General features: G+C 46.0%; 1 protein-coding gene across 3 annotated transcripts in view; it reads left to right on the top strand.

Annotated features, from left to right (window-relative positions):
* sorl1 (sortilin-related receptor, L(DLR class) A repeats containing) overlaps window positions 1–12556 on the top strand; it is a 118959-nt gene that overhangs the window by 61825 nt on the left and 44578 nt on the right. For all 3 annotated transcript variants that reach the window (XR_006011502.1, XM_041994393.1, XM_041994392.1), the window contains exons 12-30: window positions 803–891; window positions 1419–1597; window positions 1688–1874; window positions 1969–2097; window positions 2176–2261; window positions 3080–3252; window positions 3329–3460; window positions 3658–3749; window positions 6219–6465; window positions 7485–7623; window positions 7715–7888; window positions 7991–8104; window positions 8184–8306; window positions 8382–8501; window positions 10179–10304; window positions 11705–11815; window positions 11913–12044; window positions 12122–12253; window positions 12357–12491. Coding sequence is in view for 2 of the 3 variants with exons in the window: in XM_041994393.1 (XP_041850327.1) it covers window positions 803–891; window positions 1419–1597; window positions 1688–1874; window positions 1969–2097; window positions 2176–2261; window positions 3080–3252; window positions 3329–3460; window positions 3658–3749; window positions 6219–6465; window positions 7485–7623; window positions 7715–7888; window positions 7991–8104; window positions 8184–8306; window positions 8382–8501; window positions 10179–10304; window positions 11705–11815; window positions 11913–12044; window positions 12122–12253; window positions 12357–12491 (2620 nt within the window). In the remaining variant the exon portion in view is untranslated. The remainder of the gene's footprint in view (window positions 1–802; window positions 892–1418; window positions 1598–1687; window positions 1875–1968; window positions 2098–2175; window positions 2262–3079; window positions 3253–3328; window positions 3461–3657; window positions 3750–6218; window positions 6466–7484; window positions 7624–7714; window positions 7889–7990; window positions 8105–8183; window positions 8307–8381; window positions 8502–10178; window positions 10305–11704; window positions 11816–11912; window positions 12045–12121; window positions 12254–12356; window positions 12492–12556) is intronic.

Raw genomic sequence — 12556 nt, 5'->3', positions numbered from 1 at the left:
GCTAACTGTAGTACACATAGAAAAAGCTAATTGTAGGACACCCAGAGTAAGCTAACTCAAGGACACACAGCACAAGCTAACTCCACCATACACCCAACAAACTTATTCAAGCCCACAGGGAACTAGCTTACTCTAGGACATACAGTGCAAGCTAACTCTAGGACACACTGAACAAGCTAATTCTAGCACACACAAAAGGCTAACTCTAGCACACTCAGAACAAGCTAACTAGCACACACTGAACAAGCTCACACTAACACTCAGAAAAATGTGGTTCTGAATCTTTTTCTTTTGAAGCACATTTTTCTCGTCTTCAGTTTTCCAACAAAGAGCTTGGTTGTAATTTCTCTTTGGGGCAGTCAAGTCATGCATTAAACAGGCCCATGTTGACAAAATACAATGAATAAATGTCACAGCTGTCCAGCAGCTAATTCTCCTGTCAGAATATTATCTCCTCAAAGCCGGAGCTTCGATGTCCGTACATTCTTTTGTGTTTTATTTACTATAATTATGACTAAAGTTAAGAAGTGTTGCATATGCAGGTTCTCATGCTGCATTCAGTAACAAATAAGAGCTGGGAATTCCCAGCTTTCAAATGAGAAGAAAGAATCAAATAAAGGAAAATGTGTTTTAGAAGAGAAAGGGGATGTTTTCTTAGTTTTTTTTATTGAGTCAATCACAAGCTGTTCATGTGAGTCGCTCCACTGTGGTCGCTGTATGTTTTCGGTTGAGCAGAAAGAGTGCACTGAGTTCAGTTTTTTTGTAAATAAAAGGAACATTAACTTAAATCCTTGTAATTCAGGCACTGGCAGGTCCTCATTTCTACACATGGGGGGACCATGGTGGGATCCTGATGGCCATCGCGCAGGGAGGCTCCACCAAACTCCTCAAGTAAGTCCAAACAACTTGTTTACATCAGATGAACCGAACCGCGAGCAGCTCGTCTCTGAGTGAAAGCTTTAATTAGTAACGTCCCTGAACATTTTGAGGAAACCTGGAGAGCAACATGCACAAAGCCCACCTGTCCTCAGGATGTGATTGTATGAATGTGAGACAGGTGTAGTACCAACACGAGCACGGCAGGCAACCCACATCTACAGGTGATGGGCTATATTTGAGCTAAAACAGCTGACCTCCTTTACATGCAGGAAATCCATGTCTTCTACTCTTGTTCCTCACTAACCCAGTTTTATCTTTATATAAACAAATGCCACTGTAGCTGGGTTCAGCCATCCAGTTAAATGCTCACTGTGCTCCCATCTTGTCTCCTTAATAATGTTTTCTCACAGGATGTTGTTGCTTTTTCTGTGAGCAGCAGATGGAAAGAAAGGAAATGCTGTCTTTAAAAAAAAAAGCAGAACAGTTCTCAAACACATACATGAAGGCTGATGTTAAAAAACTGGCCGTGTCTCTGTCAGGTTTAGCACCAACGAAGGTGAGACGTGGACCAATTTTCAGTTCTCAGAGAAGGAGGTGTATGTTTACCAGCTACTGACGGAGCCCGGAGAGAAGAGCACCATCTTCACCATCTTCGGCTCGTATGCCGGACAGAAACACAGCTGGCTCATCCTGCAGGTCAACACCTCTGACGTCCTGGGTAGGTCGGACGCCCTGAAGGCGTGTTAAAGACACAGAGCTGAAATGAAAGGAAAATAAATAACACACAGGTCTCTTCTGCTGTCTTCAGGCGTTCCTTGTTCTGAGGCCGACTACAAGCGTTGGTCTCCATCAGACGAACATGGTAACGAGTGTCTGTTGGGCAGAGAGATCACGTTTAAGAGACGAGCTCCTCACGCCACCTGCTTCAACGGAGAAGACTTCGACCGACCTGTCACCATCTCCAACTGCTCCTGCACGCGGCAGGACTACGAGTGGTGAGGCATAGAACTGTCATGGCGGTCAAACAGCGGCTGTTTCTGTTCATACGTCTGAGTTTATTTCCTCTCTGTCTCCTCTTCCTCCTGTCAGCGACTACGGCTTCAAGCTCAGTGAAGACCTGTCTCTTCAGGTGTGTGTGCCTGACCCAGAGTTCCTGGGTGACCTCTACGCTCCTCCAGTTCCTTGTCCCGTCGGTACCACCTACCGCCGCAGCAAAGGGTAACGTAGCGGAGACCCGAGGCCGGGAAGTTTGTTTCTGCCGTTGCTGAATGTGATGAAACTCTCTGGTCTCTGCAGCTACAGGAAGGTGCCGGGCGACAGCTGCAGCGGAGGAGACGTGGAGGCCAGGCTGGATGGCGAGATGCTGCCCTGTCCCGTTGGAGGTAATGTGTTTTATTCATGACCTTTCACGGTGTTTCTTCATGTCGGAACATCTGCTGTATCCTCCTGTGCTTCATAGCGCGGACCGTTAAGCTTTTACAAACATGTTGGATGAACGTCCTCCCCTGGAAATCTTTCTCATACTTGTTTTAAATGTATTTTAAAGAAAGATTACGCAGAAATGTTGATAACAGTAACACAGAGAGGAAATACTCAATCCAGTGTCGTCTGTTTGGTAATCTTAGCTGAAGCTCATCAGTTACAACTTTAAGCTGAATTTTTAAAATTTCCTCTGATTTTTGGAGAAAAAGGATTATTCCAGGGTTATATCCTGTTTAAGAATGGCTGTCAGTGGGGTTTCACTAATTTCATTTCATTTCTATTTTTCAAATTTATTTAGCTTTTTATTTCTATTTGTATCTAAATATTGATCAGGAGGGTTTGTCCATTTAAATGTTTTTATATTTTTCTGAACTGCTGTCAGAAGGTTATTGATAATGAGAAATTTAATTAAATTAATTAACAATTTAATTAAATTATTTTTCATTCCTTCTTTTAATTTCATGTTTAGTTTTATTTCTTTTATTTTCTTTCACAGAATACAACTTTATTTTTATTTTTCTGAATGCACTTTGTTTGGTTTAACCAAATTCATTTTATTTTATTTTATTTAAGCTACAGAAAGCTGTTCTATAGTAATGAAAGTTAATTTTCTACAACGCTTAATGAGGGAAAACATATGAGTGAATATATTTATAGGTTACGTTAAGTCAGCATCTACAGCATCGGGAGCTTGTTTGTGTCTCCTGTGTTCTTGCAGAGAGTAACGAGTTCATCCTGTACGCTGTGAGGAGCTCCATCCATCGCTACGACCTGGCCACGGGCACCAACCAGGCCCTGCCGCTGGCCGGCCTTCGGGAAGCCGTGGCCCTGGACTTCGACTACGACAGGAACTGCCTGTACTGGGCCGACATCTCTCTGGACACCATACAGGTCAGTGATGGATCTGAGGCTTCTGACAGATTGCTTTCTAACAGATGATGCAGCTGCTTCCTTCCTCGTCCTGCAGCGTCTCTGTCTGAACGGCAGCACAGGTCAGGAGGTCGTGGTGAGGAAAGACCTGCAGAACGTGGAGGCATTGACCTTTGACCCCATCAGCAGACTACTCTACTGGGTGGATGCTGGAGCGCAGAAGATTGAGGTATTTATTAGTTTTCTTTTGTGGCTTGGTTAGGAGATTTAATGGAATTTAATTCCATTTACATTTTTTAAGTCATTTAAGTCAAAATAATTTAAACAAGTGAATTAAAAAAGGGTCTTATATATAAAAGTGTCTCTATATTTCCACTTTGAAGCTTAAGTTTGTTGAAGGTGTTCAGCTGAACTTTGTGTTTGAAGGTTTCTAATCCGGACGGGGACATGCGCCACACTTTGCTCAACTCCTCCATCCTGGAACATCCCCGAGCTCTGGTTCTGCTGCCCGGAGAGAGGTAAACACGCGTCTACAGCGTCATACGGTGTCGTACGGTGTTGTACGGTGTCGTACGGTGTCGCACGGCATCGTACGGTGTCGACAGCGTCACCGTCCGAACGCTTGAACACTGAGCTCGCCACAACTTTTATGTGTCAATTATGTTGCTTTGGTCAAAATATCCTGTTTATTTTAATTTATTTTATTTTTTTTCATTTTAATTATCAAGTTTTTTTTTAAACTAACAAAATAGATTAAAATTTTTTAATTTGTATTTTTATTCCAGTTTGATTTCTTTTCATTTTTTAAAATTTATTTGTATTTTTATTCCGTTTTGATTTATTTGAATTTTTTTTATTTATTAGTATTTTTATTCCATTTTGATTTCTTTTAATGTGAATTTTATATTAGAATTACATTTTCTATCATTTGAATTGGAATTTTCTTTGGATTTTTTTAATCGCATTTTCTTTTTAATTTTATTTTCAAGATCAAACTTTTTATGTAATTTTTAGAATTAATCCTCTGGGATTAACATGTTTAATTTTCATTTCATTTAATATATCTTCATCAAACACAAAAAACCTTGAACTTTATTCTGAATGTACAGCACTGATAACCTCCGTTTTAATTTAAATTTATTCACATTTTATTCCATTCAGTTCATGTTTTCACCAAGTGTGAATGAAGAACAAAGGTCATTTCAGGTCACACATCCCTCCAGTTTGATTTAAGCCAGTTCACCAGGATCTGGCTCCACCCAGCTCCTCAAAACCAGCCCACCCAAGAGAACCAGACTTGGTCCATGAACCAGACTGGAACCATGAACCAGACTGGAACCATGAACCAGACTGGAACCATGAACCAGGCTGGGACCATGAACCAGACTGGAACCAGGCTGGCACCATGAACCAGGCTGGCACCATGACCCCGGCTGGGACCATGAACCCGGCTGGGACCATGAACCAGACTGGAACCAGGCTGGCACCATGAACCAGGCTGGGACCATGAACCAGGCTGGGACCATTAACCAGACTGGCACCATGAACCAGGCTGGGACCATGAACCAGACTGGGACCATGAACCAGGCTGGAACCATGAACCAGACTGGCACCATGAACCAGGCTGGAACCATGAACCAGGCTGGCACCATGAACCAGGCTGGAACCATTAACCAGGCTGGCACCATGAACCCGGCTGGACCATGAACCAGACTGGAACCATGAACCCGGCTGGGACCATGAACCAGGCTGGAACCATGAACCAGGCTGGGACCATGAACCAGACTGGAACCATGAACCAGGCTGGGACCATGAACCAGGCTGGAACCATGAACCAGACTGGGACCATGAACCAGGCTGGGACCATTAACCAGACTGGCACCGTGAACCAGGCTGGAACCATGAACCAGGCTGTGTCCTGAACCAGACTGGAACCAGGCTGGCACCATAAACCAGGCTGGCACCATGAACCAGGCTGGCACCATGAACCAGGCTGGGACCATGAACCAGACTGGAACCATGAACCAGGCTGGGACCATGAACCCGGCTGGGACCATGAACCAGACTGGAACCAGGCTGGCACCATGAACCAGACTGGAACCATGAACCCGGCTGGGACCATGAACCAGACTGAGACCAGACTGGCACCATAAACCAGGCTGGAACCATTAACCAGGCTGGGACCATGAACCAGGCTGGGACCATGAACCCGGCTGGCACCATGAACCAGACTGGAACCAGGCTGGCACCATGAACCAGGCTGGAACCATGAACCAGGCTGGCACCATAAACCAGGCTGGGACCATGAACCAGACTGGAACCATGAACCAGACTGGAACCATGAACCAGGCTGGGACCATGAACCAGACTAGAACCATGAACCATGCTGGGACCATGAACCAGGCTGGAACCATGAACCAGACTGGGACCATTAACCAGACTGGCACCATGAACCAGGCTGGGACCATGAACCAGACTGGGACCATGAACCAGGCTGGGACCATGAACCAGACTGGCACCATGAACCAGGCTGGAACCATGAACCAGGCTGGCACAATGAACCAGGCTGGAACCATTAACCAGGCTGGAACCATGAACTAGGCTGGAACCATGAACTAGGCTGGCACCATGAACCAGGCTGGGACCATGAACCAGACTGGAACCATGAACCAGGCTGGGACCATGAACACGGCTGGGACCATGAACCAGACTGGAACCATGAACCAGGCTGGAACCATGAACCAGGCTGGCACCATGAACCAGGCTGGGACCATTAACCAGACTGGCACCATGAACCAGGCTGGAACCATGAACCAGGCTGGCACCATGAACCAGGCTGGGACCATGAACCAGGCTGGAACCATGAACCAGGCAGTGTCCTGAACCAGACTGGGTCAGCCATCCAGATGTGAAACGTTCCAAATCCTGCCTCCTGGTCTGCGTTTAACCCTCATTAACTTCCAGTTAAACCCTTTGGCGTCCCACAGTCTCATGTTCTGGACCGACTGGGGGGATCGAGCAGCCGGTGTTTACCGGAGCTACATGGACGGTTCCAACGTGATGTGCATCGTGTCAGAGGGTGTCCGCTGGCCCAACGGCATCACGGCAGACGACCACTGGTTGTACTGGACCGAGGCCTACAGCGACCGCATCGAGAGGGCTGACTTCAGCGGGGGACAGAGGAGCGTCCTCATGGAGGGACTCCCCCACCCGTACGCCATCGCCGTCTTCAAGGTAGGACCCTCCCGGATTTCCTCTTCAGCTCTTCTCACATGTTGGGCCCCCAGGGGTCCATCCTTGGTCCAGTCCTCGTCTTGTTGCCTATGCGTCCTCTAGGGGGGGTCAGATTTCTGCCCCCGGAAAGCGCCTCTAGAAGTTTACTGGACTGGTTTATATTGTGGAATGCACAAAGTTAAATGAGTTAAAACTGAAGTCATGTTATTTGGGTTCCTGACATCTTGGACCTCATTTTGTTTGATATTTAACAGATAAATGCAGAATTTTAGGTAAGAATCCTTTCTAAGGTCAAACGCTTCCTCTCCTTTTCTGGCTTTTAGAAAGTGATTTATGCTTTTATCTCATGGAGACCAGACCTGAGTCAGACCACTGTAGCAGTCTGTGTTCAGGTTTAAGTCGGTCTCTGCTGCAGCTTGTCTGAAAGACAGGATGGATCAGATGAGCGGTATTTGTCACCTGTTCAGCCAGACACCGTTCAGGGAAACGTGCTCTTGTACCAGTAAAGAAATAACATCACAGAATAAAGGTGACATGCTTGCAAGAGGAATATTACATTTGAAATATAAATATAAAAATACAATATTTAAGGGAGGAATGATGATGACCCAGCAGGACCACTTGTGGTCGGTTGGTCAGGAAGCTGCAGGTCCACCTGGACCAGTCCAGTCCCAGGTCACAGAGACCGGCTATGGTCCAGTTCTCTTACCAACACAGCCGCTCGACTCAGGAACATGTAAAGGTGATCGTATCGCAGTGATTCCAGCCTTTCTGCTCGGGCTTCCAGAGTGGATTTGAAGAGCTCTGACCTCTGCTGATCAGACAGTTTCCAGTTTCAGACTGAAAGAAGGGGCTGGCAGTGTCCTCCCCACACGGTGGACATGTTGAAGACTGGTTTTTGGAGTTGTCCACATTTAGCCTTTTTGTTTTCTCCTGTCTTTTTCCTTTTCACGTTGTGTTTTTAAGTTGTATAGCACAACAGCTGGATTGGATTAAACAAGGAATCCATCTGATTTCAGAATGACCTCTACTGGGACGACTGGTCCAGGATGGGAATCTTCAAAGCCCCCAAAGCCGGATCTCAGAGCAATGAGCTGATTGTTGGCAGACTGACCGGAGTCATGGACCTCAAGATCTTCTATAAGGGGAAAAGCAGAGGCGAGGAGCAGAGGGGGCCTGGTGTCTTTTTACCGTCTCGTCTCGTCGTGACGCCTTAAATCAGCTTTGGTCTTTACGTCTCTCCTCTCAGGTCATAACGCCTGCGCCGACCAGCCCTGCAGCCTGCTGTGTCTGCCTCAGCCGGGCCACCGACACACCTGTGTTTGCCCTGACGGCGCCCCGACCGTGACCATGCCGAACGGAGAGCTGCAGTGCCAGTGTCCACTCGGCTACCAGCTCCACAACAACACCTGCATCAAAACCGGTGAGCAGAAGCCCACAGAGGCAGACCTGCTGCCAGATCGGCCTCCATGTGTGTTTCTTCTCAGACTGATTTCCTCTCTGTGGGCGCTTCTTCTCTCGTCAGAGCACAGCTGTTTGCCCAACCAGTACCGCTGCTCCAACGGCCTCTGCATCAGCAGCATCTGGAAGTGTGACAGCGACAACGACTGCGGAGACATGAGCGATGAGCAGGAGTGTCGTGAGTGTCTTCTCTCAGCGGAAAGATAAATCTCGTAAGGATGGAGCATGAGTTTGACCTGGTCTGTGTCCGTCCTCAGCCACGACCACCTGTGACCCGTCCAACCAGTTCCGCTGCGTGGCCTCGGGCTCCTGCATCCCGCTGGTCTTCAAATGCGACCACGAGGACGACTGTGGAGACAACAGCGACGAGGAGCGTTGTGGTAAGATGTGTTTTAGATGCGTGTGGTCACTTCCTGGTTCTGGAATGTAATACGTGGTTTTGATGGTTCTTTCAGAATCTCACCAGTGTGGTCTGGGGGAGTTTACCTGTGCTCGAGGGGTTTGCATCCGCGAGGCGTGGCGATGTGACGGAGACAACGACTGCAGGGATTGGTCGGATGAAGCCAACTGCACAGGTTCTGACACAAAACATTGCAGACATGCAAACCCCAGCAGCAGTGACATTATGTAGAAAGTCAATAAAAACAGAAAACACATATTTGTGAACATATATTCACTTGAACAGACGATAAAGACACAATATTTAATGTTCAAGCTTGTTTTGTTTGTCATGTAAGTTTTTATTGAATTCTTAGAGGTGTCACACATCAACATTTTCTATTTAACCAAGACATTATGCCAGTCCACCTCCTCTCACATGGTGTAGGCATCTAGGTAAAGGCCCTCTTATTCATAAAATCACCCCAGATACAGTTAAAATGACCTTTTTCTTCTATTGTTCACCATTGACACCAATTCACAAAATGCCTGAGCAGGTCAAAGAGATTCATCATATTTTCCTCCTCTCCTGCTTTTTCAGTGGATGTAGTGGTAAAATCCTGTCTGTCTTTCTGGCCCAGATCTACCCTCATTCCTTTTAATCTTTACGCAGCTCTCCAGTTTTATTCAGGTTCCTCCCCAGCCAGGATTTCCACCTCCAGATGGAGGCGAACTCTAGTCTGCGTCCTGAACATCTTCTTGAACTTTGCTTGTTTGTTTGTCTGTAAGCAAATAGTTCAAAACTGTAGGGACGTCATCAGCTACAGTCTATATCTAAATGTAGGCAACAAGCCTGAAAACCGGCCGTGACCTTTGACCCCTCAGGCTGCATTAATTCTTAAAATGTTGCCGCCCCTGAGGACCATCACCTGTATCATCACCAGCGTCTCAGGAGCGGTGGTGTCCTTTAGCTGATCTACGGAAGTTTTCCAGGTATTTCTATCCCGTCCAGGAAGTTTACAATCCAGCCACTAAATGTAGTTTTATTCAGAGACTCTATCTGGTAAATCCACAATGATCCATGATAACAGCATTATTTATCACATTTCATCATAAAAACATCACCATCACTACTATGTTGCTAAGAGACCTCTATTTAGACCTGGACATGATGATGAAGCCACTTCCTGTCAGACTTTCCACCAATCAGAAAGCTTAGATTGACGGTAACGTCCAATCAGGAGCAGCCAAAGATCAACCAGTGAGCAGAAAGTTCTATGTGTGTGTGTGAAAAGAAGAAAAATAATGCTCCTCTATGGCTGGAATAAAGCCAAGAAGACGTTTCTGATGCACGGTGGCGCCACAAAGCAGCTGAGCTGGAGTTGGTTTAGTGAGGATAGCAGGTAAATAGTAGCAGGAATAACTGGAAATGAGGAAAAAGTGGAAACATGGAAATAGTTTCTGTTGTGTGTTTGTTTCAATAACAATATTTTTTCTCCTGAAAGCCAAGACTTGAGAGAACGATGAGATGAGAAAAGGTTTGGTCACTGTTGATCTGTGTGTTATTTCTACAAAGTTCTGTTAGTAATAAATTCTGCTTTCTTCTTCTGGTCGACCTTTATGCTGCTACATCTATTCATACATTCATTTTACATCATTTTACCTCCCAATCTGACAGCTGAGAAACATCATGTCTGATGCTGACTGGGATCAAAATGGTTCCAAAACATCCCACCTTGGCTGGAACTGGAGTTTTCTGTTTGGACAAATCAAAACTTTCTGTTTAATTTGGCAAACAAACGTTTATTTCTGCAGAAACTCCAACGTGTTAACGAGTTAACAACCTGTCTAACCAGCTGTCTGTTTGACCCTAGTGGGGCACCATACATGTGAGCCCAGCAGCTTCCAGTGTCACACTGGTCACTGTATACCACTGCGCTGGAAGTGTGATGGTGATGATGACTGTCAGGATAACTCTGATGAAGATCCTCAGTATTGTGGTAAGATGACATCATGTAAGACTCACTCAATCAGCTTCTTGAATATAATAGTGAAGGTATGGAGGTGTCTTGTTAATCAGATGTAGATTAGGGTTGTAGGCATGTCACATTTCACTCACATGTACAAAAATACTGATTCTACAGATGGAAGCTACGGCAGGTAAGTTGGTAAGAGGTGACAGCGAGAGGTCATTTCTACAGCCATACACTCATGAGAGAAGAACAAAATACAAACCATAATCACACGACATATACTTCATTCAACAAGCAAATTCCAAGGAGTAAAAAAAAGAATTAGAATCAGGTACACTGATCAGAAACTATCTTTTCTAATAGAAAGTAAAGAGTTGGTTGTAGGTACGAAGCTTTAGTGGGTTTTTAACAGATTCCAGTTGTTGGAATGGAATAAAAAAATGGAGAAGAGGTTCAGATGTTTAGAGAGTTCTAGGAGTGTTAAGGGCAGCAAGTGGTTAAGCTGCAGGTACTGCATATACACACAGGAGTCCAGTTAGTGGTCAACTCAGTCCAGTACTGCATCTGTCCAGGGTGGTGGTGGTGGGATGAGTTCTTCCTCCAGACAGAGAGGTTGGAGTTACTTGTTCCCATCACACCACAGCAATGAACATGGTGCTTACATCAACAGACTGATCAAGCATGCGCTGCATCCATTCAAGGACCTGACTGTCCCACTCAGACCCACTTAGACCCACTCAGACCCACTCAGACCCACTCAGACCCACTCAGACCCACTTAGACCCACTCAGACCCACTCCAGCCTGTGGTCCAGTTGAACTCCCAGAACCAGATATGATGACAGTCCAACACAAAACTGTAAACTACAGACAGAAGAGATAAAGTCCACCTTGGTGCTGGTGTGTTGCTGCGATGTGCAGGTTGTACCAACCTAAAACAATCAGTGAAAACACATAAAAAGAGACGAATGTGCAGAGCTGCTGCAGCAGGCTGTTGCTAGAGCCCCGCCATCTTGAAAGGAAGACTTGCTTCTCAGACTGGACGGCGCTTCACGGTACAGGTAGACAAGGACCCCAAACAGACTGTGATAGCAAGGTAAATATCAGATCTCAACCTGATCTGCTTCATTTAAAAGCAAACATCATGCAGGAAAACCCACAAGCAAGCAGCAACTGAGGACATCTGCCTTAACAATGCGGTAAAGCATCAAGTCACGCATCTTCCAGACTTCAGGAAGTCATTTTCTGCAAAGGATTCTCAACAAATGATGAAAAATTAACATTTTATTTCTGATAAATGTCATTAAAAGGATCTTGAAAAAGCCAGCATTGTTTGTCTTGTCCTGTCAGCAAATATGGAGCCAGAAATAAAGACTCTGATGTTTCTGTTATTAGCAGCAAAGTTTGATTCATGTGGTGTGTTTTCAGAGGGAACTCAGTGTAAAGGCTTCCTCTGCTCCAACAACACCTGCCTGCCGGCCACGGCACACTGCAACGGCATCCAGGAATGTCCGGACGGTGCAGATGAGCACAACTGTGGTGAGTGGCTCCATGTGGCCATCAGAGAGCACCAGTGTGAGCTTAATGCTGGGAGAGGTGCGTGATGTTTACCTGTTGCTGTTTCTTCCTGCTCCAGACCCACTGTGTACTCACTACATGGAGTTTGTCTGTAAGAACCGAGCCCAGTGTCTGTTTCATTCTCTGGTTTGTGACGGCATCAAACACTGTGAGGATGGGTCTGATGAGGATGCTGAGTACGCTGGATGTGGTGAGTAAATAATTCTGTAACCCTGTAACATGTATATGTTCATTAATTAAAATTTGTGCTCCTGTTTCATTTTTTAGCCACTCCGTCTGAATTTGGTAAAGTGTGTGACGCCTACACCTTCCAGTGTGCCAATGGAGTGTGTGTGAGCCTGGAGTGGAAGTGTGACGGCATGGACGATTGTGGGGATTACTCTGATGAAGCCAACTGTGGTGAGGATGAAGAGATTTTAGAGCATTAGCCAGATGTTTACTTTCAACCTTGTACCCATAGTTGTACTGCAGCAGCGAATCTGATGCAAACTTCACGTTGCAGCTGCTCCCACTGAGGTCCCCGGCTGCTCCAGGTACTTCCAGTACGAATGCAGGAATGGACGCTGCATCCCTACGTGGTGGAAGTGTGATGGAGAGAACGACTGTGGCGACTGGTCTGATGAGGCTCAGTGTACAGGTACTGATGGAGGCGGCATGGCTCAGTGGGTAGAAAGGTTCATGTCGAGGTGTCCCTGAGCAAGA

This window comes from Melanotaenia boesemani, chromosome 9, assembly GCF_017639745.1.
Source record: "Melanotaenia boesemani isolate fMelBoe1 chromosome 9, fMelBoe1.pri, whole genome shotgun sequence".
Taxonomy (NCBI): domain Eukaryota; kingdom Metazoa; phylum Chordata; class Actinopteri; order Atheriniformes; family Melanotaeniidae; genus Melanotaenia; species Melanotaenia boesemani.
The sequence above is the reverse complement of the archived record's forward strand: the minus strand, read 5'-3'. Positions and strand labels throughout refer to the sequence as shown.